At 43.8% G+C, this 25,380-nt stretch overlaps 1 protein-coding gene across 3 annotated transcripts in view; it reads right to left on the bottom strand.

Moving 5' to 3' along the window:
• SMYD2 (SET and MYND domain containing 2) overlaps nt 1-25,380 on the bottom strand; it is a 52,164-nt gene that overhangs the window by 12,913 nt on the left and 13,871 nt on the right. Inside the window, exons 3-8 of one of the 3 annotated variants that reach the window (XM_075925191.1) lie at nt 17,755-17,865; nt 16,047-16,107; nt 13,077-13,201; nt 9,864-9,931; nt 5,142-5,259; nt 1,617-1,727 (exon numbers count right to left, since the gene is read on the bottom strand). In XM_075925191.1, the coding sequence (XP_075781306.1) occupies nt 1,617-1,727; nt 5,142-5,259; nt 9,864-9,931; nt 13,077-13,201; nt 16,047-16,107; nt 17,755-17,865 (594 nt within the window). The remainder of the gene's footprint in view (nt 1-1,616; nt 1,728-5,141; nt 5,260-9,863; nt 9,932-13,076; nt 13,202-16,046; nt 16,108-17,754; nt 17,866-25,380) is intronic. The other 2 variants (XM_014580147.3, XM_075925192.1) reach the window with 2 other exon arrangements.

The raw sequence follows: 25,380 nt of genomic DNA, 5'->3' as shown, positions 1-25,380 counted from the left end.
GGGGGCCCCTACTGGATGAGGGCGGTAACCTAGTGACAGATGATGTGGGGAAAGCTGAAGTACTTATTGCTTTCTTTGCCTCTGTCTTCACGTACAAGTACCCAGACTAATGCACTAAGTGATGCAATATGGGATGAAGGTGGACAGTCCTTGGTGGGGAAAGAACAGGTTAGGAACTATTTAGAAAAGTTAAAAGTACATAAATCCATGGGTCTGGACTTAACACATCAGAGGGTACTGAGGGAGTTGGAAAATGTCATTGAGGAGCCTTTGGCCATTATCTTTGAAAAGTCGTGGAGATCGGGAGAGATCCCGGGTGATTGGAAAAAGGCAATGTAGTGCCCATCTTTAAGAAAGGGAAGAAGGAACAATAGGCCGGTCAGTCTTACCTCAGTCCCTGGAAAAATCATGGAGGGGATCACTAAGGATTGCATTTTAAAGCACTTGGAAGAGGGGAAGGTGATCAAGAATAATCAGCATGGATTCATGAAGGACAAGTCGTGCCTGACCAATCTGATTAGCTCCTATGATGAGGTAACTGGCTCTGTGGATATGGGGAAGTCAGTAGATGTGATATACTATGACTTTATCAAGGCTTTTGATACGGTCTCCCACAATATTCTTGCCAGTAAGTTAAGGGAATGTGGATTAGATAAATGTAAGATGGATAGAAAGCTGGCTGGAAGGTCGGGCCCAGTGGGTAGTGATCAATGGCTCGACGTCAGGGTGGCGGTCGGTTTCTAGCAGAGTGCCCCAAGTTCAGTTCTGGAACCTGTTATGTTCAACATCTTTGTTAATGACCTGGATGAGGGGATGGATTGCACCCTCAGCAAGTTTGCAGATGACACTAAGCTAGGGGGAGAGGTGGATACGCTGGAGGGCAGGGATAGAGTCATAGACAAACTGGAAGATTGGATCACAAGAAATCTGATGAGGCTCAACAAGGACAAGTGTAGAGTCCTGCACTTGGGATGGGAGAATCCCAAGCATTATCACAGGCTGAGGACCAACTGGCTAAGTAGCAGTTCTGTAGAAAGGGACCTGGGGGTTACAGTGGATGAAAAGCTGGGCATGAGTTAACAGTGTGCCCTTTAGCCAAGAAGGCTAATGGCATATTAGGTTGCATTAAGAGGAGCATTTCCAGTAGATCCAGAGAGGTGATTATTCCTCTTTACTCGGCTCTGGTGAGGCCACATCTGGAGTACTGTGTCCAGTTCTGGGTCCCCAATTACAGGAAGGATGTGGATGCATTGGAGAGAGTCCAGCGGAGGGCAACCAAAATGATTAGGCTGGAGAAAGGCTGTTCACTGTAGTGACAGATGGCAGAACAAGAAGCAATGGTCTCAAGTTGCAGTGGGAAAGGTTCAGGTTGGATATTAGTAAAAACTATTTCACTAGGAGGGTGGTAAAGCACTGGAATGGGTTACCTAGGGAAGTAGTGGAGTCTCTATCCCTGGAGGTGTTTAAGTTTCAGCTTAACAAATTGCTGGCTGGGTTGATTTAATTGGGATTGGTCCTGCCTAGAGCAGGGGGCTGGACTTGATGGCCTTCTAAGGTGTCTTCCAGCTCTATGGTTCTATGATTAGAAATATACTTCTACACCACGGTTATATTACCTTTTCTTTGGTAATGCATTCCCTGCAGTCACAGGTAAAAAAATAGCAGTCTCTTAACCGATCATTTCTATCTTCTGTAGGATACAACAGATCGATATAACTGGTAAAAACCTAGAGGAACATATTCCAAAGTCAATCAAAAATAAATGCACCCACGATTTATTATAAACACCATGTTACATACAATCCATATATTTCAAAATATCCAGTATAATCAGATCACCATATATCTGTATAACATAGCAAGTCCTTACAACCACATCTCCTGTCCACTAACCTTTAGTCCCTGAGATTAATTCAAAACCTTTCAGTAGGTTCAATCACTCAATACCATATTAATTCCAGCTGCCAAAGAAATTTTTCCTCCTTAAGGGCAGAATTTACTCCCTGACTGAGGCTCAGCACAGGCAAGATTCTGGACTGTGAAAGAGAGCTTTTCTACACCTAAAAATCTCATGGCTGTAAATGTGACAACTCAGGCTCCTACTAGGCTAGAATCTAGGGCCTAATTGACGTGAGGTGCCCAACTTGAGAAACTTGAGCACCCAGTCTCTGACAATTAGGTCCCTTTTCAGAGTCCTCAATTGGGCACCCAGAATCACTAGCAGCTATCCAAAGTTCAGGACAGCCACTTTAATTCACCGAAGAGATTTCTATTTTCCAAAAGGGAGCCAGTGCTTCAGTTCTGGAAGCATATTTTTAAAAAAAATCAGAGTTTAAAGCAGTGATATTTTACAGAAAAATTATTGTATATAATTTTATAGGCATTTATCATTTGTTAGTTTTAATTTCCCTCTCCCTCGGAACTCTGCACAGTGGAACTCCTGGCAACTAACTAAACTATTTTGCGTTCTGAAAGGGTATCCTCCCAAGAAACATCCTAAACACACAATACAATTGACCACTTTATCACTGATGAGCAAGAAAATAAGCTATAAATAAGAAAATTTAACAAAGTCTTAAAATGTTGTGCTAATCTGATAAGCTACGTCTACACTGGCCCCTTTTTCGAAAGGGGCATGCTAATTTTAAACTTCGGAATAGGGAAATCCGCGGGGGATTTAAATATCCCCCGCGGGATTTAAATAAAGATGTCCGCCGCTTTTTTCCGGCTTGGGGAAAAGCCGGAAAAAAGCGTCTAGACTGGCCCGATCCTCCGGAATAAAGCCCTATTCCGGAGGATCTCTTATTAAGTAGGAATAAGAGATCCTCCGGAATAGGGCTTTATTCTGGAGGATCGGGCCAGTCTAGACGCTTTTTTCCGGCTTTTTCCCAAGCCGGAAAAAAGCGGCGGACATCTTTATTTAAATCCCGCGGGGGATATTTAAATCCCCCGCGGATTTCCCTATTCCGAAGTTTAAAATTAGCATGCCCCTTTCGAAAAAGGGGCCAGTGTAGACGTAGCCATATAGTCTTTGCTAGTAAAGAGCAGATAAAGGACAGCAATCAATTTCACTCTGTACTTATTACTTGTTTTTATTCTACACTGGCACTCAATTTATTTCTCCAGGCATAAAACACAAAATGTAGGAGATGTAAGAGGAAACTAAGAATTTTCTGATGCAGTGGCTATGATGAACCAGAAGATGGAGACACAGGCCATAGGACTACATAGAGTACACAAGGGTTTCATTTCAACATGCTTTGTCTGCACACTGCACATTTTTGTATACGTTAAAAGAGATCCGTATGGGATAGAAGATTCCAGTTTCTGGAATTTTCTACCAAAGAGTTACCAATGTCTTTTTGTGCATAACAGTCCAGCTTTAAAAGTCTCAGTGCACTAGCAAGTGAGATTTCAAGAGTTGTGGTATATTTATCATTTTAATCTCACAAATCCATTATAAAAGATTCTATGTGCAGGATGCCACACTAAATAGCCAGCTTATAATTATCTCAGATGCATTAATTAAACTTGTTTGCAATGTGCAATGATGTTACTGTGTCCAACTCCCCTATTCAGAATGAGAAGGAATCGTACACTTGGGTTGTCCCATTACTGAGGAAAGAAACTCTTTATCCATTGCCAATAAGGAGCTTTCACAATCTGACCCCAAATAGCTTTCTTTGGCTACATCTACACTGTGGAGCTATTTTGGGATGGCAGAGATACCCAAAATAGCTATCCCGCGTCTTAACAGCATGCTCATTATTTCCAAATATAACGGGCTCGCTATTCCAACATCCCTGTAAACTTCTTTCCACGAGGAGTAAGGGATTTTTCAGAATAGCGGGTTATTTCAAAATTTGGCACTGTGTAGACAGCGCCAAATTATAAAATAAGCTATTTTGAAATTGACTCTAAATAAGCTACGCAATTTGTGTAGTTCAAATTGTGCAGCTTATTTCAAGTTATGAGTGCAGTGTAGACACACCCTTAGTAACTTCAGTTACACTATGTTCATTATCAGAGCTCGACAAATCATTGAATCTATTCACCCGTGGTAAGTAGATTTCAGCCGGTCGCCCCGTTCACCGGCGGCACGCGCATGCGCAATGTGGGTCTTGCGCATGCTCAGTGCGGGGCTGGCGAGTGGATTTCGCCGCCATTTGTCAAGCCCTGTTCATTATACTTAAAACTAAAACCCAAGCAAATAAATAAAATAAATAGGTAGGCAATTGCTACCAAAACTAACCTCAAACTTTTTACATGATTAGCCTTGATCATTCATATGTTCTCACAAGTGTGCAACAGTGAAATCCTACACAAACTCCATGATAATTTAGCAAATGCACCATTGTTATCATTTAGGGTTACGGCTGAGCACCTCCCCGACCCTGCCCAAGACAAATTTAACAGATAAAAGGTGGTCTTTGCTGATTAACATACATTGTCAAGGATCACAGACTGACCCAAATGGGCCTGGCACAACCTGAAAAGCCTTGTTCTAGTCAGGGGAAATGCAATTAACTCTTCATTGACAGACTTGCCCTCCCTGGGACATAGAGGTCAAAATAACGTCATTCCAGTCTGGTGTGGATGAGCTCCGTGTTACATGACCGCTGTCCAGACAGAAGTAGGATAGCAGAGAAGCGACCAGTTCCGTTTTACCTCGCTGTATTCTGGTTATTTCCACATCTTCTCTACAATATTACTATAATGGAAATGATTACAGCAATAATAAATAGTTTTCATTCACATGACCCCTTTCATATGGGGATCTCAAAGCATCAGCTAAACCTCAATAAATCAAGCCTCAAGCAGCCTCAAGAAATCAAGTTTCATGTAGCAGCTAATTATATTCATTATACAGATGGAAAAATTAAGGCACAGAGGGGTCAGGTTCCTGTGTTAAAATTGGTGGCAGACACAGAATGCTTTGTCTCCTATTCCCCAGCTCTAACCACCAAAGAGACACAGGCTCTCCTGACCCGCCAATGACTTTTTTAAAGAGATTTTCAGATTTGACTGAAAGAAAGATATGAGGCACTAGCTTCCATTGTAAATGGAGCCAAATTTGAAAAAGCTAAGTTCACCCCACTTGCTCACATGCATGCGGCACACACGACTGCATTTACACTCACATGATATGCATTTACCTCGTCTCCCGGTTCAATCTCTTGAACAGCTCTGACTTCAGCTAAGGTCCCTTTGTAGGTTACAATCACATTTGGACAACAACTATGGTTCATCAGTGCAACACTGTAAAAGCACAAAAGCAGTTTTTGTTTCCAGAAGCAAAAAGCATCACTTCAGCCTAAAAAATGCTTAAGTCACCCTGCTCGACAACATGCGTTTCAGCTAAAAACATAGTAACTTTAAGAAAAGCTACAGTACTGTTATAAAGGACTGTCTTGTTAATGACTAGTGTGGGATCAGACAAACTGTCTTTCCTTCCATCCCTAGTTGTGAAGTGTGATAAAGGCTACTTGATAGCTATGTTCAGAAATGACTATTACAGAAGTATGTATCCTAGGAGCAGGCCTTGTAAAGTCAGTGGCAAGTCTCTGTGGAACCAGAACCAGGCTCAGCTTGAGAAGTGCCTTGGCATCCCTTAAAGGCACTCACTATTACTATACTTTAAAAACAGTGGTTTCCAACCTTTTTTATGCCAGGGACCAGCAAACCCATTTACAAACTTTTGGCGGACTGGCAACATTTTATTTTCATATTCATTATGCAAATAAAGAATATACAAATAAAATGCTACCTGACTGCCTACCCTCAATCCAGCCCCTTGCTCCCCAGTGCCTAACACCCTTTGCCCCCCCAGCCTTATGCCCTTTGACCCTTTAACCCTTAATCCCGCTAGCCCATGCCAAGGCTGCTCCCCTAGGGATCTTAGTTGTTACTGTCACGCGGATGGGGGAGGGGCCGTTGGCGGTGCACACGCTTCCTCCTCCTTTGCGCCTTCTCTCTCCCCAAGCACATCTTGCGCTACCATGGATAGAGGGGGTGAAGCACAGAGCCCCAGCCGGGCTGCCATTACCGAGGGGGGAGGAGGGAGGGAGGCATCTCCACCTCCTCCTGCTGCCACCTCAGCATGGGTGCCACCACTGTGCACAGATCACGGAGCCCTGGCCTTCTGCCATTATTAAGGGGGGAGGAGGGAGGAAGGCCCCTCTTGCTCCACCTCCTCCTGCCGCCACCACAGCCACAGCACAGTCACTGCAGCCCAACAGCCAGCGGTTGGGAACTGCTGCTTTAAAGCAACACGAAACAGAAACTTAGCATACCATAGTCCCTTGTTTCCACCAGTGTCTGAGAGCAATAGTAAACCTCCTCTCAACTTCAATGAGAACAAAAGCAGGTCCCAAATTGAAAGTCAAAAAAAGATGGGTTTTTCTCAGTTGTGCACTAATAATGTGCAAAAAAAAAAAAAAGCCTACATGCTGGAGAATAAACAAAATAAGGGACAGTCCTTCCCTGGGCACAGAGAGAAGGGCACAGGGCAAGTTTGTTCTACTAAACCCACTAGCTCGCTCACCTTCTTTATCCCCACCCCATCAAAATAAGAGTTTGTACTTTTGAGCTAAATTTCTCCTTCTGCCCAAAGGTGCAATTGATTGATTAGGATCAAAAGGCTTACGTCAAAGTTGCCGAGCACCCTCCAACAGAAAGGCTGGACTTATGACTGAGGCACTGGACTGACACGCAGAAGCTCTGGGTTCTATTCCTTGCCCTGCCAGAGATCGCCTCTGTGGCCTTGGCTAAGTCACTACACTGCTTGGCTAAGTCTTTTTACACAGTGTAACTCTTTGGAGGAAGGACTGTCTCTGACTTTGTATATGTACAATATAAACAGGACTTTGATCTCTAGAGCCGTACAAATGTCTATCCATGGGTATCCGCTTTCAGGGGTAGACATCAGAGTCTGATGACCTGTAGGGCTTTGCTCCAGGAGATGCTGCAACCAAAGCAGAGGAACGTAGTGCCATCACTCCCAGGAGTCAGTTCCATGCACCAGGAGCTTCTCCTGGCCGTGCACCTGTGCCAACCCTAACCCGGCCTAGGGATGTTAAATGTAGTTTAATCAACTAATCGACTAGTTGATGGATTTTCCATCGACTAGTCAATAAGTGGTGAGCAGCAGCAGGGTTAGCTCCTGCCCATGAGCTAACCCTCTGTGGCGCTGCCTTTTAAATGGAGTAAGAGCCTGTCAGTACACAGCAGGGGAACCCTGTGTGAGCTGGGAATCAGCTGCCCCGGCTCACGCTGGGTCCCTCCTGCTGGCTTTAGCCTTTAAAATGGATTAGAGCCCATTGGCTTTTAATACATTTAAAAAGCAGAGATGCATCAGGGACTAGGCCGATTCCCAGCTCGCGCCTGGTCCCCGCTAGCTCCCTGGTTCTCCTGCCTCCGCCCCCTTCCAGAAATGGTGCTGGAGGAGGAGGGAACAGGCTTTTAAGCCAGCTCCCCCTAAACCTTGCTACCTCTGATGAGGTAAACTCCTGGTTAATCTGTTAAATTTAACAGGTTAATGCAGTGGTCTCCAACCTTTTTACACCCAAGATCACTTTTTAAATCTCAGAACAGGCGAAGATCTACCGCCCCGCCCCTTCCTTGAAGCCCCGCCCTCTTTATTCTCCTCCTGTCCCTCACTTGCTATCCCCAGCCCTTACTTACACACTCTGATAAACAGTTTATTTTTAAATTATGCAATATATACAATTAAAATCATGTGTTTATAGTTATGAAATAAATGGTCTGTTTTTTATTCATGCTATTTAAATCTAAAATGAAGCATTTATAATTATACATTTTGTGGGGACAGAGTACTGCGGCAGGGGGCAGGAGAGAGGGGACAGCGTGCTGGAAGGGCAGAGGACAGGGTTCTGCAGCAGGGGACAGAGTGCCAGTGGGGACAGGTTTCTGCAGCTGGGGACAGGATGCCAGTGGGGACAGAATTCGGGGAGTGGGGACAGGAATGAGGACAGCATTCTGTAGTTGAGGACAGGGGAGTGGGGACAGGAGTGGGGACAGCGTTCTGTGGCTGGGGAGTGGGGTGCCAGCGGAGGCAGAGAGTCCCCTGCATCTCCCTCCTCCCAGCATTCCCCCCCCCCCCCGGGAAACCAGCGCATGCCTGCCCCGGGGCCGACCCTCTCCCCATGCAGGGAAGCCCCATGCGTGCACGCCTGCCCAGGGGGCCGACCTCCCCACCCGCACAGGGAAACCCCGCGCGCGTGAGCCTGCCCAGGGGGCCGACCTCCCCCCACCTGCACAGGAAAGCCTCGCGCACGCGCCTGCTGAGGGGACCGACCCCCCCCCACCCGCGCAAGGCAGCCCCGTGCGCGTGCCTGCCCCAGGGCCGACCCCCGCGTGCAGGGAAGCCCCGCGCGCGCGTGCCTGCCCCGGGGCCAACCCCTCCACCCGCGCAGGAAAGCCTCGCGCGCCTGCCCAAAAGGCCAACCCGCCCTCTCCCGTGCTGGGAAGCCCCAGGGCCAACCCCCCACCCCTCCCGCAGGCCAGGAAACGTCCTGCGTGCCTCCCTTGGGGCTGACTCACCCCTCCAGTCCGGTGCAGGGAGCCGATGCTCCCTCCCGCAATACACCCAGCCGGCAGAGCAGAGCAGGGATGGGAGGGAAATGGGAGCAGGGCGGACAGGACGCCTCACGAGCGAGTGGTCGAGGCCCCGAGATCGACCAGTAGCTCGCGATCGACCGGTTGGTGACCATGGGGTTAATGGATTAAGTGGGATCTTGCAGAGGAGGCCGTGGGCTGGGGGCTGCTCCCAGGCACCATTTAATCAGTACTATCATTACCTAGTAAACATAACTATTTAAGGAGATGCTTACCAGTTAAGGGTACACATCCCTGATCCATGCAGGGCACTACTGACCTAAGCGTTACTGTAATACAGCCAACCAACAGTCTAGCGATAGAAGCAGTGGGTGCTCCGTGTCTTTAAGAAATTTAATTAAGCAATGCCTTCAAAACAGGCTTGTTTCCTTAGCTATACGGTCAGCAGTAAGAGTGGGACTGGCATACCAACTCCCTCGAAGGGGGTACCTTTCTTCCTCTTTCAGCACCAGAAAGTCCCATTTCTCTTTTTCCATGAACAGTACTTCAATAACATCTGTGATTTGTTTCTAGAGTTGACAGAGTTTGTACATAATTCTTCCACTGTCATGGCAACATAACACACAAGACTGTTAAAACATCTGAGGAGGAGGTTGGAGGAATATATGAAGGAGAAGAGCTGCTACTTAAAAAGGAACAAAACTAGGGAAACAGTACTGAACAGAGACTAATCACTGTCAGAGAATAGCAAGTGAACTAAAATAAAATAAAAAGAAAAGATGCTATGTATTTATTTTCCATTTATTTTGATCATTAGAAGATGCATATCCTGAGCCCATTGGTTAGTAAATCCCTGGTTCACATCAGTCTGGAGGTTTTCCACACCCTGAATTTCACAGCTTCAGAACAAATGGGAAGAGTAATTCTGCTGAAACTAAAGTGGTCTGAAAACAAACTGGTTCGCAGTCACTTGAAACTTTACCCTTATCAAAAGGCAGGTGGATTTTGTTGAACTCCTTGGCAAACATGGCCTAACTTTTGGATTTCTAACAAATTCCTGTGAAACTTCATTAGAAAAAGTCTGCATAGCTCCAATGCACAGCATTGTACAGATCTGTCTACACATACAAAACAGTTTTTGGAAGCCACTAGGCTGTAATTCCAGTATCGTGGGAGTATTTTATTGGAGACAGAACCATAACCGTGAGTTAGTTCAATTAGAGTGTCACATCTGCAATATGTATTAGCGATTATTTTTATTGTTTAAAAAATAAAATCCAACCTACTCAGGAAATATTGCTGATCCCAAGTGAGACAGTTCTTCATCTTCAATTGTGAAGCCATTACAATTAACCTAAGGAAAAGAGGGAGTGGTTAGCTCAGATCTCTGATAATCAATCTTCTGGTTTAATATTCCAGGTTTACATACTGTATTCCTCTGGCTATCATATTAAGCAGTAAATGGCAGTAATTTGGTTCAGTTTTATTCTTAGTATTTACACAGAGCTACTGGTCAGAGTCCTCATCTTGAGAGGTTTACAATCTTTTAGGCAGACTAAATGTAAAGGATTAAGACTCACGCACCAGAGTAGGATAAAACTAAAACTCAGAAGAAGTCAGCCTTTGAATAGCCCATGATAGCACATGAGGCCCGAGAAGAGTTTGGAAGAAGGAGAGAGAGGTTGCCTGTACAGAGAAAGACTATTCCAAGCAGGGAGGATGTGGTAAAGCATAACACAAAGTTTAGAGTGACAGAAGAGGGAAAAGGGCCAATCCTGATAGGTGGTGAATGGTCCATGCAGTACCTTGAATACATGGGGCCTGGCACAGTGGGACTGCAACCTAGTCAAGGCTCAAATTGAAATGGCAGAACAAACAGTAAAAAAATGAAATAGAAGCTAACAGTGAGAATAAATGTGGGCGGTGACATGGTGAGTAGGGCAGAAGCCGAAAGGTTTAATTAAAATACATTGGCACAGGACAAGGCCAGATAGTTGTCAAAACACGTGAAAGAAAGGCGCCAAGCAGGCCTTAAAACCATGTCCTGACATCCCTACTCATGTTTTTCCTTGAGGGGAGCTTAGGGATAGTCTACACTATATGGATTCAGCTGTACCACAGGAACACCTCTGCCAATGATTCTCTATGCCGATAGAAGAGCACTTTCCAGTCGGAATAATTACTCCATCACTGTGAAAGGCAGAAGCTGTATCGGTGGAAGTGCCTCTCTGGCTGACTGAGCACAATGTGAATGCTGCTTTAATTTATGTGGTTTGGGGGTGGCTCTCTTATGCCTTGGGTGATGTAACTTACATCAACTTAAAAATAGTCATGTGAACAAGCACTTAGTCTAAAATTAGAACTCTTGGATTTGGCACCCCAGAGGGGCTCAGTACCAATAGTACCAATGTGTGTGCACTAAGCAGCAGCAACAACAACATTTAAAGTTATAGGTTCACAGTCACTAAAATCCATCTCAACCCCAATCAAATAGTTTAGTCCCCATTTTAATGACAGCTGCATTTATGCCAGCAGAAAGTTTACACACACACCCTTTGCCAGTATCAATAGGCTTTCCTTTCCATGGGAATTTCAGAATGGAACACACACAACTGTGGTCTCACAAGTGCCAAGAAAGACAAGATGCCCGGGTGTGGCTGATCAAGTACAGAATAGTAGGATTGCCAACTGAACATGAAGCCCTCTAAAAGAATCACTTGTCTTTTCCCTTTGAGCAAACTATTTAAAGACCAGATAGAAATATTGGGAACATACCTCTTGCACCACTAGTCAAACTACAGGACCAGTGTGAAACCCTACCTGACCCATCCTGCAAACAGAGGCTTATGAACTCACAATTCTAAACAAAGAGTCCTCACTGCCATCTACAGCACAGTAAAATAACTTTCTAATAATGATTAATAGTATTGTGGTAGTGTCCCAAGGCCCTGTCAAGTGCTGTACAAACATCCTGTCCCAAAAGCTGACAACCAAATTTAAAAACAAGACACAAAACTGGTGAGTGTAGAACAATAGGAGAGGAGAATGATGTGGTTAACAGCAATAAAACACAGGGTTACACAGGCTGGCTTTCAACACACAATTTAATGGTTCAAATTCATAGACAAGATTTTATTTTTAAATAAATATACAGTTACCTCCAACTACCCTCAACTTAGTCATCAGTAGGTAGTTCTTTATTGTAAGCTTCATAGCAGAAATGGAAGAATTTGAAGAAAAAGAGGTTATGGGTTTAGAGTTAATTCAGGGACAATGCTCCATGTGTAAAGCGAAGTTTTCAAAACCACCAACACTTGAGGCTAGCATCAGTGGAATAAAGGGTAAGAGAACATCAGCAGGTAAGAAAGGTGGGGGCAGAGTTATGCAGACTCTAGACGGAGAGGCCAAAACCTTGAGCTTGATGTGACAGGGAAAAGGTGTCAGTGGAGGCACATATAGAGCATAACATGGACACAGTGACAGGCTAGGACGCTGATCTCAGCTGGGTTTTGTATGGACAGAAGAGAACAATGGGGCCACCAAGGATGCTGGGGAAGAGAGGTCTGCAGTACCTAAGAGTGAGAAATGAAGCATCAGCAGCATGCAGAAGGTAGATGGAGCAGTGGGAGCTGATAAGATTGCCCAAGGACAGAGGAAAGTGGGAGAAGCTATTGTTTTAGTACAAAACAAATGTTTGGAGGCTCTGGCTGCTTTCTAACAAAATTATTAATCACAATTAGAATTTCGTCAGTTCAGATTCCTTAAACTGAAGCAAAGTTATGGATGCATTTTTCCATATTGCTTGACAAACCGAAAAAGCTTAAAAAAATAGAAAATAAACCAATCGAAAGCAAAAAAGTGAATAATGGGAAATGGATGGCACAGAAGATAAATAAAGAACTCCACGGTACCACACTTAGCTCCCTAATTTGGGTAATAGCTCTTACTGGTAGGCACTGGTCTATATAAAATGAGTGGGCAGTCTCGGTCCAGCAGAAGGCAGTTGTCTACATCTCAAAAACCTACCATAACAGGTGGTACTCTTTGTTGGAGGCTTAAACAAGGAATCCACACAAAGTTAGAGTGATACTTGGCAATTCTGGAGTAAGATGCGCACACACATATTTTCTTTTTTTTTTTAAAGGGGGAAAGAAGGGCACATGCATTAAAGAAAAATGTCACTCAGAGCATTACTATTACTGTTTTCTAGTAAAATACATGCAGTCTGGATATATATGAAATTCAGATAAGAGAGAAAACAAAATGTTACCCAAAATGAAATTCTGCTCTCCTACTATCAGTTCAAAGCAGTGACAAATGCACTACCTGATCACATTTAGAAACTTGAGCCTGGGAGAGAACATCATCACTTTACCACTATCTTCTCTACTGTTGACACATTGAATTCAGTTCCCATTGCTCAGTCCCTTGCTCCTTTCCTGAAGAGGAGATTCTCACAATAGCACCTTTCTAAACTGATTTTATTCTAGCCAACTTACTTGTGCAAAGAGGACTACAAGGACAGCGTTGTCAGGGTACTCTATGTGCTTTGAATAAAAGTGATGAAGAGCAGCAATGTCATTCTGAATCAGCTCCCTCTTTTCATTGTCTAGTTTATCAAGGTCTGTGGATAAAGAAGACATCCTGTTTCAATACAAGGAACTCTCTTCTGGTTAACTGCAGCCATATCTAGGTTAGAAAAGGCTATAAGTTGAATGGGAGACCCACAAAGAGCAGCTGTATAGAGGTACAGCAAGCAGTGGTTGTGATGTTTCTCCTTCCAAGGCCACATATTTACACTGGGAAAAGGCATGCAGTTAGAAAATGTTGGCTGGTGCTTTTTTATTGACTTGAGATTAAATATAATACCCCTTGCTGAGGACAAGGATAAAAGTGTTTAAAACATGTTAGCTTCACTCTACGGAACAAGTTTATAGATGGTTAAATTAGCTCGAGGGTTAACCATGGCTGTGAATATGTTCCTATTACTATTTAGCCCTGTCTACAAAAGGAGCTAAGCCACATTTAGTATCATGCTAGTAAAATGTTTCCTCACATGACAGACTTTTCCCATGTAGACATGTCCTAATCAGTACTGAAAATGTCCCAGTAGAACACTAGAAGAGACTGTTTTGCTCTTTACCCAGAAGACAGGACCTATAACAGCAGAGATCCTTACCACATGCAGTCATTGAAGGTCTTTACTATTTGCAAGGGCTGCAGCATTAACAGTGGTGTCCAAGGTGCCCGCTAAGATTTTCCATCCTTGGGTGGAATAAATGTGCACCAAGCAATGTGCAGATGTGCACCACCAACAGAAACACATGCTGTCCGCTATGAGCAGCTGTGAGAGCTCTACTAATCAGCTGGGCGGCACCTGAATCCCTGCTGGGTGGCCGCCCAAGCACTCAGCTTACAGGGAATACTGTTGTCCTGATATATTTGACAGGCCCGGTCCTAGCATTTTAATATCCAGTCTCACTCATGGTTCCAGCCAAAACTCTGGGCAGTCAAACTGTCTAACATTTCAAAGGGGGCAGTGGAGTGAGCATTTTCCCAGTCCCTTCTTAGGATACGCCTACACTTCAGCACTATATTGGGATACTTCCAACATCCCAAAATTGCTAGTCTGTGTCTTTTGAGCAAGCCCGTTATTTCAAAATACAATGGGCTCGCTATTCCAACATCCCTGTAAACCTCGTTCCACTAGGAGTAAGAGAATAGTGCTCTATTTTGAAATTTTGAAATAAGCTATTTTGAAATTAAGTTGAAATAAGCTATGCAATTTATGTAGCTCAAATTGCATAGCTTAGGTCAAGCTATGGGTGCAGTGCAGACGCACCCTTTTTGACTCCAACTGAAGCAGAATGGACTGTCTACTGTTACCACAATCCTCCTTACTCTGCACAGATGCAGGAACCACACCTGCTCCTGCAAAGCAAAGCTGTGCTGCAATTCTCCTCTGCATCCGAGAAGTACAAGAGCAGTGAGAAAAGACTACAGGGGAAAGAGTTGCCAACAAGGGGCACAAGTAGGAGAGAGAGACACTTAAGAGTACAGACAAATGAAGTGACACACAGAATAGTGGGGAACACTGAAATGGGGCAACTTCTGATATGGGGGGTGAGAAGTAAGAAAGATGGAGCCTTCCAATGGGAATCCTATGCCATTTCTTCATTCACGCATCCTTGGGAAGAGAGTGAGGGCTGGGGGCAACTGCTGAAGGTGTCCAAAAGGGTAGATAAAAGGCTGGGAGGGAGTAGAGGACAGCAAAGGGGGCTTCTCACCCAGATAGCCAGAAATAGAAAGGAGTCTGCTGGAGAAGAAGGGCAGAATTGTGGTGGCAAAGCATCTCAGTGCTTTAGGAGAGCCCTTGCACCGTTTGAATAAGCATCCCCTGACTCACACCCCAACCCTTTTGAGCTTCCAAATGAGAAAGGCATTTATATTAATGCAGGCTAAAATTCAGCAGAACACACAAAAAACACTCCATGAACATCCCTCTCCCTCCTTCCGTTCTCACCCACTAACTTCTTTACAACTTATCCTCAGAATTCTTCTCAGAGGCAGGCTGCTCTGGCTTGGACAAATGCCAGCATTTCACCTATCCCATTTCCCCTGGCAGTCCAGCTGAGATGGTAATTTCATTCACTTCCTGCATTGAGGCTGCTGGGTAGTCTTGCAGGAGTAGGTTAAATAACTGCCACCTCTCACTCCATCAATGACAGCATTTGTCTAGCTAGCACTTTGTCAAGTATTAATGGGAATCCTTCAGGATGAAAGGTATGTAAGCCTATAATACCACTGCTCCATCATCTCAGATGTGCATGTATGTCAGCTTCTTCTTATGACTATCCATATTGAGAAAGGGAGCAGCACCGTGCAAGCTATTCTAGGCTGGTTAGTCTTAACAGTTGCTTGATTTCTAATTGCCTCAAGGGCATGGGGGTGGAAACTGTAAACTTCAAGATAAAAGTAAGCCCCGCCTTCTTTCCTTCCTCAGATCACTTTGGGTTGAAATTCCATGTCCTGAGCGCTCCAATCACAAAGAACATGTCACATTTGACTGGCAGTGACAGACACTGAACTAGAGTCCAGAGAATTCTGCAATTAGCCCCATAGTCATTGTCACCATCAAACAATTGTGCTAGCTCTGATTTTATGCCTCCTGGTAAACATACCAGTTATTTTAATTTTGCAACATTACAATTCAGAAAAGTCACCAGAGTGCCAGGAAAGCCATCTGATGTACGGACACTACATAATTAATCTGTCTACATTTTCACCCTCACTTCCCCATTCCCCCAAGCTACCAAGAGAAAAATAAATTAAAGCATTAAAAAAAATTAGAGCTGTGGTTCTCTTTTTCACTCCCTCCTAAACGTGATAGGCTTGGAGAAAGTTTTGATGAAGGGAAATGAAGCACTACACAAAAGAGCTCCTATTACCTTCAAGTCTTGTCTACTTACGTGATTCAAACTCTTTTACAGCAAGCAATTTTTCTGATTGTGTCCTTTCAGGGTGGGTTTTCTAAAAATAGAAAAAGATTGAAATGACAGAAAAAATATAAAATTATCATTTATTTTGGCCACTGATGACAGTATTTACTCACAAAACACTACAAAAATCCCTCACTGTACTGAGGTCTTGCAAAGGTCAATTAGCAATAATCTGCTAAAACTTAATTAACTTTAGGAGCCATAAAAAATTATCATGGTATCGCATAAAGCAGGCAAAAATTTACTTCAATCAAATGTGTATGTGTGTGTGTGTGTACACACTCTCTTTCACACACACACAACCAGTACAGTATTTTAAAATATGCCATTTGCTTTGTTCTAGATACCCAGAAAGCAACAAACAGCAGAAAAGTAGGCAAGAGACAGGCTTCGCTTTGAGGAAAGCGAATAAACTCACTGTTGACAGAGTTCAAAAGCAGTGCTCTATTGTTGGCCTAAGGCCACTTCTTTGTAATCTTGGCCATTAAATATGGCTTTGCAGGTGGCCCAGCAGCTGAGGTTCAGGGACTACGGTTTGCATATTTAGCTTTTATATGGCATGTAGGTTCCCTCTCCCTCTACCCTCAAGCACAAATTTATTCCAATGACTTTTAATCATTAAACATCTAATTTTGTTTGTGGATCACCACTAGACTGTGCTTTAATTAAAAAACCCCACACACAGAGGGAGTTTGCAGGCTAGCTTCCCAGCAGGCCATCAAAATCCTCTCTATATACAGTATCTGGGTTGCCCTTGTCACATACGCAGGCTTCGAATGTACAAATGTGCTTCAAAGAGGATTTGTTTTTTCAGGGAGAATTTAGAGCTTTGCAAAAATACATAACGTAATAACCTTGAAACTTAAACTCTTCTCTCCCTGCAAACACTTCTGCTATGCCCTTCACACCAACACACAGTCTGCATTTCAAGGAATATTACATTACGGGTGGAGTTAACAATGCAATGTCAGAGCAAACACACTAGCATACTCTCTCTTTCTAAAGACCAAGGGACTGATTTTCTTCCTACAAATATGGACTTACCTCAGGGTCCCTCCTTTAATTCTAATTGGATCACTTCATTCCCTGCTCTGTCCATTCCCTCTGAAGCACCTGACACTGGCCACTGTCAGAGACAGGGTACTAAGCTAGGTGGACTGAATGAGAAGAGAATCAGGACCCATGTGGCACTTACAGAGTGAATGGTGCTGTAACTATACTAGGCTATCCAGCAGAGATGCAAGATCCCATTTAAACATTCACATCCCTAATCAACTTAACCACAAACATGGAGTCTGATCCTCCTCTTCTTTATGCTTTTTGCTTAGACACTGTACCACTGACTACAGTGCTCAGATTTACATTAGTATATGTAAGCAAAGAATCAGGCCCATTATATTTAGTGAACCTGTTAGTAAAATTCTTCAGTGTTTGGTCTGTAATCCACACTGCACTGATTCGACTGAGACATCAGCTTAACACCTCTCCAAACGTCCAGCAGCACAGTACGCTACTGCAGCCGGTTCAGCTGTCTGTTTTTTCAGCTGCTTACACTCAGCACTGCAGCCAATCTGTACACAGGAAGCTAACATAAGCGTGCTTTGCTGAGATCTATAGCTCCTCGTCACAACCCCTCTTTGAAAACAGACACATACCTCAAGTCTTGCACTCTGCTCACCTGTTTGGCAAGGATCCTCGCAGTCAGTCTCACAGTCTCCGAGGGATTCCAGTTCTGCCCAAACACACACATGGCAGAACATTCCAACTTGTGCATAGGCCAATCTTCTTTCTGGAAAGTTTAAAGAAAAAAACCCAAGAGGATGCAGCAAGTCCCACCAAAACCTGGAGGTCAAGTGAAATGTGTTTCCTTTAGAAAAATAAAATGACACTTGCTAATTTGGAACAAAAGATTTAAGGACAGAGCTATCTTTTGCTTTTTAAACATGCCCATAAAGGATGAGTCAAGGTCATACTATCTTCATTTCATTGTTTCTAAATCATCAACCCTTATTGTTCAGAGCAAGTGTGGGAAGGGAGAATAGGTTCTTGCTTAATGGTTAGATTGGGTTCTATTTCCATTTAATAAATACATTGTCCCTGATATAGATTCAACCTTGGTGTAAATCAGGAGAAAGTCCTCTGAAAACTATGAGTTTGCATCTATATAAAGACAGTATATGTAAGATCGGAAGCAGATCTACTGAATAGATTCTTCAGATTTATTTTGTTAGTTAGTGTAACAGAATAAGCCTGGGGCTCACCAGCACAACAGTAGCAAGATTATTCCTGAAAACAGACAGACAACCTTTAGTTAATGTAACATACTTCCTTTACATGTAACAGACCAGAACATATTTCATGCAGCCATGTAATTACATTTTTGCTAGCAAACAAAAAGTTGTGAACAGCTGTTCTCAGATATCTGTAACTTTTCTGAACACTCTATGGATCACATGGATGTAGGCCACTAAGGTCTGCACAAAGAGATCCATATTAATAGGATTAAGTGGTACACAAGGTCTGGTTCAGACTTCACCTAGTTTGTATATTTAGAACATAAATTAATGTTAGAAATATATATGATATAATGTAACATTCACACCCCTAAGAGATATAAAGTGGTAAAACAAACATACACACAATGGGCGACATTTATGCATTTGTCCCTTAACACTTCAGAGACAATCAACCCCTATCCTCAACCAAAGCACTTGAGCCAGGGGAAGGTGTGTAGTGGACAGGAGAGAAGAAGAAAAGACAGAGGAGCATATCACAATAAACCCCACAAATTTACAACGGAGCTAAAATGAGAACATGAAGTTTTGAGCTGTCCCTAAAGCAGTGGGGGGCAACCTACAGCCCAACGGCCATATGCGTCCCATCGGGGTTCTATGCATGAACCACAAGACATTTTGTTTACTGTTGCCCACACGCAGGTTTGCCAGATTCCACTGATATCAAACCACTTAGGTTTCTTCTTACCAGTATTACTAAAATGACATGCATGTAAAGCAAGGGCAGGTGAAGTGAGGTGTATGCTGATTGTACATACCCTTGGCTGTAAGAGCGGTGCACTTCCTCTGCAGCCAATCAAAGCACTACGTTTCAATTGGCCACCACATACATTTTAGGTATACAAGCAGTGTTGGCAAAACCACCCTATTCTGGGAGACCATCTTGAATACTAGTCTTGCAGCCCACTGAAATGATGGGCCATTTGTGCGGCACTCACCAGCCCATCGCTAGATTGCCCATCGCTGCCCTAGAGCAGGGATGGGGAACTTCAGGCCCAGAGACCAGATGCAGCCCCCAACTTGCCTCGCTCAGGACCCCCCTAACACTGTGGAGCCCATGCTGGTGCTCCAATCCCCTCACTGCTCTACCATTTACCAGGCTGAGCACCCCCAAGCTCCGGTGTGGGAGGGGAATGTTTAAATTAAATTAAATTAAATTAATGGAGATTGCCTATCTCCTAGAACTGGAAGGGACCTGAAGGTCACTGTGTCTAGTCCCCTGCCTTCACAGCAGGACCAAGTACCATCCCTGATAAATTTTTGCCCCAAATGGCCTCCTCAAGGATTGAACTCACAACCCTGAGTTTAGCAGGCCAATGCTCAAACCACTGAGCTATCCCTCCCCAATGTGGGCAGTGTCCTTCTCCTTCTCAGTTGGGGGCCACATTAGAGAAGGTTTTTTTTTTCCTTTTTCTTCTCACTTGTGTGTAGCCCCCAACTGATTTTCTGTGGGTCTGTGGCCCCCAACCCAAAATAGTTTCCTTGCCCCTTCCCTAGAGGGATACTAATGCTTCACTCTGACACATACACCAAAGTCATGGGTCTTCAGAGAGTCACCCTTGAAAAATTCCACAATAGACGTCATCATCAACACCCTTATGTGCCATGACAGGATTTGGAGCAACTCAGTACCCCTCAGGTAGACTGACTCATGGTTATCTAAGTCTTTAAACACCACAATAAAAAACCCACTGTCTCATCTTAAGGTTCTTTTGGAAATAACCATTTGTAATTGCCCCAGACACAGATATTAAGGGCTCACCACAGGAAGAGAACAAAGACCCTCAGTTTGCACTGAAGGCTGAACAGGGTACAGAAGGTATTCAGCACCATGCCAAGGTAGGTCCACTGCCCTAGTTTCTTTTTTCAGAAATCTCAGTTTTGGTTTATATGCAGTCTGTGTGAGGCAACCACAAGATTTGACAGTTCTAAGAGGAAACAATGTAGAATTTTGGAGTGTTTTACATTTTAGTCATAAAATTCAAAAAAATGTAACTTGGATGCTCCCATTAATGCAGTGTCATGCTGCACTTTCTCCTCAGAAATACCGAATTCCTATGCACTGAGAGCTGGCTCATTTCTTTAGGCTCTTCAGTCTTTAGCCTGTGCATTACAAATCACATAGGTAGGATCCAATCCTTCATTCTTTGCACATCCAAAACTCCCACCAACTTCAATGTGAGGAGTTTTGGGTGTGCAAGAAGTGCAAGAACAGACTCTATTTTTTTAAATATAGGCTTACATACACTGCTTAATGAATAAGAATATTTGAAAAACAAAGTCAAGATACAAAGTTATATCCCTGTCTCAAAGTCATAATGCACTTGTTTGATTTATTCTCTAAGCATTGTTAATTAAAATCTTTCCTCAGGCCGAATCATACTGAGTTATGTGAACTAGCAGGGAGGTTGAAGGGACAAGATATGGCTGAACTGTGCAAAGCAAGATAAAAGCTTGAAACATTGCAGGAACAGAGAATAGTGATGACTGAGTAATACCTGGTATGGAAACATTCAGCGCACCCTTCTCCACAACCACAGCAGGATTGCATTTAGCATTCTTTTCCACGTTTTCACAGAGTGGTTTGAATTGCAGCAGGTATCATTGTTCCAACCGAATCCCCAGTGCTGTATTAACAATATTTTTTCCCTATTTTCCTCTCATTTAAGGCAGAGTGACAAAACTTTTGGAAAGGAAGTTTGCTAAACCTTGCACTTTCCATTTCAAAGTGAGTGAGAAAGTAACCTCCTCCTCCTCCAAGTTCTTCAAAACGATGGCATCAGCTAGGACAACTGCATTATTTGCCTGAAGATTAGACCAGCACAGCATACTACAAAACCACCAGTATTCAATGCAAGCCCAAAAAGAGTCACTTAGGGTGCCAAACCTGTTCTCAAATTTTCAGTGTCCCATGTAAAATTACTATCATTTGTTGAATGTCAGTTATGTACTTGGTTGGCAGAGCAGAAAACACAAATAAATAAAGATAGTCCCTGTGTAGTGGAGCTTGATGAGAGTTGGCGAGAGTTTAAGTGACACATATGCAGATAAAATACAGAGGTTATTGGAAAGCCAGTGGAAGGGTTAATACTGCAAACACTCAGAGCCTGATTCTGCCACTGATACTTGAGCACCTACCTCCACAAAGAATCCCACGGATGTCAGAGGGACTGCTTACAGTTAAGGGTATCCTTGAGTAAAGGTACTGCAATATGGCCCTGAAGTGCTACTCCCGGTGGCAATCAATTGAGGCTCAAACCCTTGTCTCTTCTTTCCCTCTCTGCCCCATCTACATAATGTTGGGCTGGAGAGAATAGGAGACTGGTGTGGGTTAGTGTCTGAAGGATTCCCAGAAGAAGTGAGCCTTTAGGAGGGATTTCAGTGAGGAAAGGGTGAGGGATTGGCCCACAGGGAGCAAAGATCATTTCACACATAGGGAACAATATGGAAGGAGGCATGAAGAGGAGAGTGGGCTGAGAAACAAAGGGGATAGTGAGGCTGGAAGGGCAAAAGGGACGAGACAATACAAGTAGAAATAAGAGAAGATATACAGGCGGAGCTATTCACAGCTTAAGTTAATGAGTCCAGAGCTGACAGGGATAAGAGACTGAGACGCAAACACTTAAAACAATTTAATCAGTACGGTAGCTCGTCTATGCAAGGAATGAGGTTTAGTTACCATGACCGCAGCCTTTGCTTGTACAGCTGCCACACAAAATACTTTACTTAATAACTTGGACAAATATGGACCCAACCCTAGTTATTCACACGTGGGAGACAGGAAATCTCAGGAGCAGATTCAGTTTGCTTAATCATTCCATCTCTATGTGCTTAATTTCAAAAACGGAAGATCTCAGAGGTCCAGGATATCTACCTGGATGCTTCATGCTTCCATGCACACCATGACCGCACAGATGCTCCAGTGGAACCCTTCTCCGGACTAGGGATTATAGCAAACCCTTATTTTTGTAAATGTGCAATCCCATGGTATCCAACCAGTTCTGAAGCACTACTGCTATAGCAAACTAGCCATACTCAACTGGCCAAATAGCCACATGTGGCTTGTAGGTTGGACACCAGGAGTGTAACCGCTGAATTTTTCAGTGGTTACCATGTTTACACGCAGGGGGGCAGGCAGAACCTTTTAAGTCAGCTCCCCAGGAGCCCCAGCTCCCGCTTGCCCGCCCCCCCTCCACACTGCCTCTGATACAGAGGCAGTAGCATGGGGGGCATTTTAGAGGCAGCTCAGTGAGAGCCAGTATGCACAGGGAGTTGGCTTGAAAGCCAGCTTCCTGCATGTACCATCTCCAGCCTGCCCCACCACCCTCTGCTCTGCTGCCTCTGATACCACCCCATCTCCCCGTGCTGCTGCCTTTTTACTGCAGGGGCGGGGAGGGAAAGGAGGCAGGCAGCTCTATGGGAGCCAGCACACGCGGGGAGCCAGCTTAAAAGCTGGTACCCCATGGTTACCAGCTCCCACCTCCCGCTTTGCTGCCTCTAATACAGAGGAGTAATCGATTGATTAATCCTAATTAATTAAAGAGCCTAGGCATATCAGTTAATAGTGTAAACAACTACATTTCAACAACCCATTTCACCACAATTCTCCTAGATGGAGCAGGGAGAACATTTATCTGGTCTTCTATCAACAACGAGCCAGATCCTGTCATTTTTACTCAGTTAAAACTCTCATTAAAACCAATGGGAATATTTCTCAAAGTAAGGTTTCTATGTACCATGCACATTTAGCTGGGCAAAAATCACTTAAAACCTTTTAAAAAATTATTTTCAAGATGCTCTCCTAACCACACATGGACTGTACAATGTAGATAAATCATGGTAGCATTTCCTTTTATTTTAAATCTAATGCCCTTAAACTTCCATCAAATGTTCCCTTGTTCTGATATTGAAAGAAATAGTAAAAAGGAAGTCCTGATCAATTCACACTATACACTCAGTCATTTTGAAAACTCAAGGATTGTAAATCTCCTTTTTTAGCTCAGAGGCTAAATTTAAACAGAAACATTTCCAATTATATTTGACTTAAATCCACCTGTATGAAAATGTGCAGACTTTTTACAAGACAAAATGCTTACTGAAGCTACCAAGCAGGGATTTAGTTGAACAAGAAAAAAGCTGTAGCCTTCTCTACATTCAAGCTAGGATTGTAAAATCCCATTTAATCAATTAACTGGTTAAATGTTACGTTAATGTAGTTAACCGATTAAGCAGGATCCCACTGGTGGGGCTGCCAGCCAACTGGTTACTGGTAAGCATCACCTGGTGAGGATGATGCTTACTGTGTCACCAGTTAACTCGTTATCAGTTCACAAAAACCCTAATTCAAGTGCCATAAAGCAATTGATAAACCAACTTAATAAACCTTACTATGAGAAGTGCTCAGTGGAACAAGGCTGGGGAAGTGGACCTTTCTGTACGGCCCCTGTAGTGAAGACATGGACACGAAACATGGAATAGACACCGTGCTCTGGTGATATCTGGCTGTCAAAAATAGCCTCTTGGAGCTTTTGGTGGCATGCCGTGAGGGGACTCTAAATTGGAGGAGAGGGACCTGGGTGGGCTGGGATCAAGAAAGAGAAGAGATTGTTTAAAATCATCTTTGATCTCCCCCAAATTCTGCTTCCTCCCCCCCGACTTCTGAGGCTGTGTTGCCCAAATTTATACATCAAGTGCTGATGCTTTTCCCTGCTGAAGTCAACTGTAATTTTGCCATTTACTTCTGTGAGAAATGGGCAGGCTCCAAACACACAGCTCCCTTTTCTGCAGAAGTACAGTTCCAAACACTGCAATACAACAAATGAAATCTTTAAGCCTTCCATCGGCAGACACACTGCAAATGCTGAAGGAAGAAACAAGTATAGAATATGCTGCACAAGGAGTAGCTGACATCAGCTCTCTCTGTAAGGGTATGTCTATACTACCCCGCTAGTTCGAACTAGCGGGATAATGTAGGCATACCGCACTTGCAAATGAAGCCTGGGATTTGAATTTCCCGGGCTTCATTTGCATAAGCGGGGCGCCGCCATTTTTAAAACCCCGCTCGTTCGAACCCCGTGCAGCGCGGCTTATGCAAATGAAGCCTGGGAAATTCAAATCCCGGGCTTCATTTGCAAGTGCAGTATGCCTACATTACCCTCCTAGTTCGAACTAGGAGGGTAGTGTAGACATACCCTAAGGGATAAACAATAGGCGTGTTCTGAAAGTGAAACAGTGGCGGTCAAACAGTGTGCAGCGGTGGTCAAAAAGGCAAATAGGATGCTAGGAATTATTAGGAAAGGGATAGAAAATAAGACCCAGAATATCTTACTGCCCCTATATAAAACTATGGTACGCCCACATCTTGAATACTGTGTACAGATGTGGTCTCCTCACCTCAAAAAAGATATTTTGGCCTTGGATAGGGTTCAGAAAAGGGCAACTAAAATGATTAAGGGTTTGGAACGGGTCCCATATGAGAAGTTAAAGCGACTGGGACTTTTCAGTTTAGAAAAGAGAAGACTGAGGGGGGATATGATAGAGGTCTATAAAATCATGAGTGCTGTGGAGAGGGCTGATAAAGAAAAGTTATTTATTAGTTCCCATAATAGAAGAACTAGAGGACACCAAATGAAATTAATGGGTAGCAGGTTTAAAACTAATAAAAGAAAGTTCTTCTTCACACAGCGTGTAGTCAACCTGTGGAACTCCTTGCCAGAGGAGGCTGTGAAGGCTAGGACTATAATAGAGTTTAAAAAGAAGCTAGATAATTTCATGGAGGTTAGGTCCATAAAAGGCTATTAGCCAGGGGATAAAATGGTGTTCTTGGCCTCTGTTTGTCAGAGGCTGGAGAGAGATGGCAGGAGACAAATCGCTTGATCATTATCTTCGGTCCACCCTCTCTGGGGCACCTGGTGTTGGCCGCTGTCGGCAGACAGGATACTGGGCTAGAAGGACCTTTGGTCTGACCCAGTATGGCCGTTCTTATGTTCTTATGTAAACACCAGTACAGT

Source organism: Pelodiscus sinensis, chromosome 3 (genome assembly GCF_049634645.1).
Source record: "Pelodiscus sinensis isolate JC-2024 chromosome 3, ASM4963464v1, whole genome shotgun sequence".
In the NCBI taxonomy this organism is placed as follows: Eukaryota; Metazoa; Chordata; order Testudines; family Trionychidae; genus Pelodiscus; species Pelodiscus sinensis.
This window is presented reverse-complemented; position numbering and strand designations above follow the sequence as displayed.